This window comes from Blennius ocellaris (assembly GCF_963422515.1).
Source record: "Blennius ocellaris genome assembly, chromosome: 8".
NCBI classification, from domain to species: Eukaryota; Metazoa; Chordata; class Actinopteri; order Blenniiformes; family Blenniidae; genus Blennius; species Blennius ocellaris.
In genome coordinates this window covers 28,648,398-28,655,424 of record NC_137657.1, presented here as the reverse complement: position 1 = coordinate 28,655,424, position 7,027 = coordinate 28,648,398, and the positions used below count along the sequence as shown (strand labels likewise).

Below are 7,027 nucleotides of genomic sequence, written 5' to 3'. Positions count from 1 at the left end.
GGAAGCGTCAGTGTTTCCTAGCGTAAGGAAGCATCAGTGTTTCCTCGGCTAAAGGAGGCTCTAAAGGAAGCATCAGTGTTCCCTAGGCTAACGGAAGCGTCAATGTTTCCTAGGCTAAAGGAAGCATCAGTGTTTACTAGGCTAAAGGAAGCATCAGTGTTTCCTAGGCTAACGGAAGCGTCAATGTTTCCTAGGCTAAAGGAGGCATCAGTGTTTCCTAGGCTGAAGGAAGCATCAGTGTTTCCTAGGCTGAAGGAAGCATCAGTGTTTCCTAGGCTAAAGGAAGCTTCAGCGTTTCCTAGGCTGAAGGAAGTATCGGTGTTTCCTAGGCTAAAGGAAGCATCGGTGTTTCCTGGGCTAAAGGAAGCGTCAGTGTTTCCTAGGCTAAAGGACGCAACGAGCCTCCTTTCCTCTCCTTTCCTCATCATGGCCGCCACACTAAACACTTCAGGGCTTGAGGAGAAGTGGATAGGAAAGGAGTTAGGAGGGACTTTTCAGACGAACCCTGAATCTCCTGCAAGCTCCCGGGGAGGACGGCGTCCTGGCGCCCTCTGCTGGTCAGCCGCCAGTAACACACACACACACACACACACACACACACACACACACACACACACACACACACACACACACACACACACTCTCTCTCTCTCACACACACTCTCACACACACACACACACACACTCTCTCTCACACACAGTCTCTCTCACACACACACTCTCACACACACACTCTCACACACACACACACACACACTCTCTCTCACACACACACTCTCACACACACACACACACTCTCTCTCACACACACTCTCTCTCACACACACACTCTCACACACACACACACACTCTCTCTCACACACACACACTCTCACACACACACACACACACACACACAGCAGGTCGGTTTGCACGACACTGATGACTTTTTGAAAAACGGTCCGACTCTGTCGCCATGGAAACGGGTGAAAACATCACTTTTCTGAAACGCTTTTCATCATTTACCATGTGAGAGGTGAACTGACTTCAGGTGTGTGTGGGGCGTACCATGTGGGAGGTGAACTGACTTCAGGTGTGTGTGGGGCATACCATGTGGGAGGTGAACTGACTTCAGGTGTGTGTGGAGCGTACCATGTGAGAGGTGAACTGACTTCAGGTGTGTGTGTGGAGCGTACCATGTGAGAGGTGAACTGACTTCAGGTGTGTGTGGAGCGTACCATGTGAGAGGTGAACTGACTTCAGGTGTGTGTGGGGCGTACCATGTGGGAGGTGAACTGACTTCAGGTGTGTGTGGAGCGTACCATGTGAGAGGTGAACTGACTTCAGGTGTGTGTGGGGCGTACCATGTGAGAGGTGAACTGACTTCAGGTGTGTGTGGGGCGTACCATGTGAGAGGTGAACTGACTTCAGGTGTGTGTGGAGCGTACCATGTGAGAGGTGAACTGACTTCAGGTGTGTGTGGAGCGTACCATGTGAGAGGTGAACTGACTTCAGGTGTGTGTGGAACGTACCATGTGGGAGGTGAACTGACTTCAGGTGTGTGTGGAGCGTACCATGTGAGAGGTGAACTGACTTCAGGTGTGTGTGGAGCGTACCATGTGAGAGGTGAACTGACTTCAGGTGTGTGTAGAGCGTACCATGTGAGAGGTGAACTGACTTCAGGTGTGTGTGGAGCGTACCATGTGGGAGGTGAACTGACTTCAGGTGTGTGTGGAGCGTACCATGTGAGAGGTGAACTGACTTCAGGTGTGTGTGGAGCGTACCATGTGGGAGGTGAACTGACTTCAGGTGTGTGTGTGGAACGTACCATGTGGGAGGTGAACTGACTTCAGGTGTGTATGTGCAGCGTACCATGTGAGAGGTGAACTGACTTCAGGTGTGTGTGGAGCGTACCATGTGGGAGGTGAACTGACTTCAGGTGTGTGTGGAGCGTACCATGTGAGAGGTGAACTGACTTCAGGTGTGTGTGGAGCGTACCATGTGAGAGGTGAACTGACTTCAGGTGTGTGTGGAGCGTACCATGTGGGAGGTGAACTGACTTCAGGTGTGTGTGTGGAACGTACCATGTGGGAGGTGAACTGACTTCAGGTGTGTATGTGCAGCGTACCATGTGAGAGGTTAACTGACTTCAGGTGTGTGTGGGGCGTACCATGTGGGAGGTGAACTGACTTCAGGTGTGTGTGGAACGTACCATGTGAGAGGTGAACTGACTTCAGGTGTGTGTGGAACGTACCATGTGAGAGGTGAACTGACTTCAGGTGTGTGTGGAACGTACCATGTGGGAGGTGAACTGACTTCAGGTGTGTGTGGAGCGTACCATGTGGGAGGTGAACTGACTTCAGGTGTGTGTGGAGCTTACCATGTGAGAGGTGAACTGACTTCAGGTGTGTGTGGGGCGTACCATGTGGGAGGTGAACTGACCTCAGGTGTGTGTGGGGCGTACCATGTGAGAGGTGAACTGACTTCAGGTGTGTGTGGGGCATACCATGTGGGAGGTGAACTGACTTCAGGTGTGTGTGGAGCGTACCATGTGAGAGGTGAACTGACTTCAGGTGTGTGTGGGGCGTACCATGTGGGAGGTGAACTGACTTCAGGTGTGTGTGGGGCATACCATGTGGGAGGTGAACTGACTTCAGGTGTGTGTGGAGCGTACCATGTGAGAGGTGAACTGACTTCAGGTGTGTGTGTGGAGCGTACCATGTGAGAGGTGAACTGACTTCAGGTGTGTGTGGAGCGTACCATGTGAGAGGTGAACTGACTTCAGGTGTGTGTGGAGCGTACCATGTGAGAGGTGAACTGACTTCAGGTGTGTGTGGAGCGTACCATGTGAGAGGTGAACTGACTTCAGGTGTGTGTGGGGCGTACCATGTGGGAGGTGAACTGACTTCAGGTGTGTGTGGAGCGTACCATGTGAGAGGTGAACTGACTTCAGGTGTGTGTGGGGCGTACCATGTGGGAGGTGAACTGACTTCAGGTGTGTGTGGGGCATACCATGTGGGAGGTGAACTGACTTCAGGTGTGTGTGGAGCGTACCATGTGAGAGGTGAACTGACTTCAGGTGTGTGTGTGGAGCGTACCATGTGAGAGGTGAACTGACTTCAGGTGTGTGTGGGGCGTACCATGTGGGAGGTGAACTGACTTCAGGTGTGTGTGGAGCGTACCATGTGAGAGGTGAACTGACTTCAGGTGTGTGTGGAGCGTACCATGTGAGAGGTGAACTGACTTCAGGTGTGTGTGGAACGTACCATGTGGGAGGTGAACTGACTTCAGGTGTGTGTGTGGGGCGTACCATGTGAGAGGTGAACTGACTTCAGGTGTGTGTGGGGCGTACCATGTGGGAGGTGAACTGACCTCAGGTGTGTGTGGGGCGTACCATGTGAGAGGTGAACTGACTTCAGGTGTGTGTGTGGAGCGTACCATGTGGGAGGTGAACTGACTTCAGGTGTGTGTGGGGCGTACCATGTGGGAGGTGAACTGACTTCAGGTGTGTGTGGGGCGTACCATGTGGGAGGTGAACTGACTTCAGGTGTGTGTGGGGCGTACCATGTGGGAGGTGAACTGACTTCAGGTGTGTGTGGGGCGTACCATGTGGGAGGTGAACTGACTTCAGGTGTGTGTGGGGCGTACCATGTGGGAGGTGAACTGACTTCAGGTGTGTGTGGGGCGTACCATGTGGGAGGTGAACTGACTTCAGGTGTGTGTGTGGAACATACCATGTGAGAGGTGAACTGACTGCCGTGACATTTGAATCCCCCCACGGGTCAATAAAACAGATCCGATCCGATCCAAATGAAAACACAAAATCATGTCGAGTTGAAAGGTTGTCATGGAAACGCTTCCTAACATGAAAGTATAATAATGTCAAAGCTTCACGCGCCGCGGCGTTGCTGGACTTCACCTCTTGTTTTAGTTTAGTTCTGCCACAAGATGACAAAGAAGAAGAAGAATCGGTTTACAGAAATAACTTTAATTAATAAAAGCTTTACAGTATTTCACAATAAGACACAGACGGTAGTTTAAGGCAGTAAGATGAAAGGACGTTTTCCCCGCGACACAGACGTCTTTAAAAAAATATGTTGATGGTCACAAGACCAACTGTATGTACACACACACACACACACACACACACACACACACACACACACACACACACACACACACACACACACACACACACACACACACACACACACACACACACACGTACATTCATTTCCGCTCAACCTGAACCTTCACACTTCGGTTTTTGTCCGTCAGGAAAACCCGTCCCTACGACACACACGGTGTGTGTTCCGTGTTCCGCGTTGTGGGCGGAGTCTGCAGCTTCCTGAGTGACCATTGGCTCAGAGTCAACATGAAGGCACTAACTCCCTGGGGGGGGGGGGTGGAGGGTGGGGGGTAGAAAACCCCAAAGCTCTGAATAGCACAGTCGTCACGCGGTAAAGTGCACCTCAAATATCTTTGGTTTGATTGTTGCTCGGCTTACTTTGTATTAATAAAAAAAAACTCAACTCTGCACTCGGGTTTAAGGTTCCAGTTCAGTTCCGGGTTTCCAGCGTTGCGGCTTCCCGGGTCGTGACGCCGACGCCACAGTCGAGCTCAGCGCCTCTTCAAACCAAAGTGTCTGGGACACTTCCGTCACCACGCGGGGGGGGGGTCCAAGCGGCAGACATTTACCACAGTGTCATCAGCGTACGGCCACATCGCCAACCCAGACGATGGCTCGGCCGACAAACTCCAACCACAGGAGGTGGAATATTTCCTGTTCTGCAAGTGTATTACAAAATAAAACACAACGCCTGCTGGTGGAGTTTTCCTGAATGAGTCCCGAGCGGCAGAGTCCCACAGAGTCCGGCTCCCGAACGGCCTCAGCCTCAGGGCGGCGTCGCCCCCCCCTCCCCCCACCCCCCGGTGCAGGGCGCTCACTTGTGGTCGCTCACCGAGCAGTCCGCAGCGATGACGTTCTGGATCTGGCCGATCTTCAGCTCCTGCTCCGGGATCTCCACCGCCGCCGGGACCTCGCCCTCCTCCGGCACCTCGCCCTCCTCCGGGACCTCGCCCTCCTCCGGGATCTTCTCGGCCGACGAGCTGCGGCTGGACATCTTGTCCAGCTCGTCCTCCAGCTCCAGGAGACGCTCCGCCACGCAGTGGGCGGTGAGGCGGGCCTCGGGGTCGTGGTCCCAGCACTCCCTGATGGTGGCGCAGATCACCGCCACGCCCTGCAGGGGGAGCAGCAGAGCACAGGGCTGACGGCACAGTTTCTACCACCCTCCAGTGGAAATCTCTCCATCTTACTATACCTGTACTTGTACCTGTACCTGTACTTGTACCTGTATTTGTACCTGTACCTGTACTTGTACCTGTACTTGAACCTGTACCTATACCTGTACTTGTACCTGTACTTGTACCTGAACTTGTACCTATACCTGTACTTGTACCTGTATTTGTACCTGTACCTGTACTTGTACCTGTACTTGAACCTGTACCTATACTTGTACTTGTACCTGAACTTGTACCTATACCTGTACTTGTACTTGTACCTGTACCTGTACTTGTGCCTGTACTTGAACCTGTACCTATACCTGTACTTGTACCTGTACCTGTACTTGTACTTGTACCTGAACTTGTACCTATACCTGTACTTGTGCCTGTATTTGTACCTGTACCTGTACTTGTACCTGTACTTGTACCTGTACCTGTACTTGTACCGGAACTTGTACCTATACCTGTACTTGTACTTGTGCCTGTACCTGTACTTGTACTTGTGCCTGTACCTGTACTTGTGCCTGTACTTGTACCTGTACCTCTACGTGTACCTGTACCCGTACTTGAACCCACAACCTTCCTGCTGTAAACAAGCGCAGCCCCTCTACGTTCACTGTTCCTGGTGGGCCTGTCAGGCCGCTGGTCTCACCTGGTGCCTGAACCAGGTGTCGGCCATGTCCGGCCGGCCGCGGTCCCTCAGCACGTTGTCCTTCATGCTCTCCACACAGGGGTGCTCTCGGACTTTAGAGCCGTACGCCGGCTCGTAGTCCTTCACCTCTGCAAGACAGAAACACACTGCTGGTCAGAAAACCAGCCTGCAGACCCAGGAGGACCTGCAGACCCAGGAGGACCTGCAGACTCAGACTAACCCTACCCCCCCCCCCCCCCACCGACCCAGACGCCGCGCCCAGCAGCCCGATGCAGGATATGGAAATACAATCTGAGAATGTCCCGCAGGCCTGGGGACACACCCTGTTGTTATGGTTGGACAGGAACTGGAGGACGATCTAGAAACAGAAGCAGGACACTGTCCCCGGGTTTCTGAAAGAAACTCATGATGGAAGCCAACTGTCTCACGTCCCGGGACACTGCCTGGAGGACACTGTGTCTGGAGGACGCTGTCTGGAGGACACTGTGTCTGGAGGACACTGCCTAGAAGACACCGTCTAGAGGACACTGTCTGGAGGACACCGTCTAGAGGACGCTGTCTGGAGGACACAGTCTAGAGGACATTGCCTGGAGGACACTGCCTGGAGGACACTGTCTGGAGGACACTGCCTGGAGGACACCGTCTATAGGACACTGTCTGGAGGACACGTCTGGAGGACGCTGTCTGGAGGACACTGTCGTTAGGACACCGCCTGGAGGACACTGCCTGGAGGACACGTCTGGAGGATGCTGTCTGGCGGACACCGTCTGGAGGACACTGTCTTTAGGACACCGTCTATAGGACACTATCTGGAGGACACTGTCTTTAGGACACTGTCTTTAGGACACCGTCTATAGGACACCGTCTATAGGACACTGTCTTGAGGACACTGCCTGGAGGACACTGTCTTTAGGACACTGTCTTTAGGACACAGTCTATAGGACACTATCTGGAGGACACTGCCTGGAGGACACTGTCTGGAGGACACTGTATTTAGGACACCATCTATAGGACGCTGTCTGGAGGACACTGTCTGGACTGAAGTGTTGCATGAAGCTCTTTGAGTCACTGTTCACTTTAACGTTTCCTGTGTTTCACGTTTCCATGACAACG

At 53.0% G+C, this 7,027-nt stretch overlaps 1 protein-coding gene across 1 annotated transcript in view; it reads right to left on the bottom strand.

Moving 5' to 3' along the window:
* Window positions 1-3,961: 3,961 nt before the first annotated feature.
* LOC308133379 (TGF-beta receptor type-2-like) overlaps window positions 3,962-7,027 on the bottom strand; it is an 18,060-nt gene continuing 14,994 nt past the window's right edge. The window contains exons 9-10 of the mRNA XM_080500728.1: window positions 5,915-6,042; window positions 3,962-5,219 (exon numbers count right to left, since the gene is read on the bottom strand). Coding sequence (XP_080356854.1) covers window positions 4,923-5,219; window positions 5,915-6,042 — 425 coding nt within the window. The 3' untranslated portion in view covers window positions 3,962-4,922. The remainder of the gene's footprint in view (window positions 5,220-5,914; window positions 6,043-7,027) is intronic.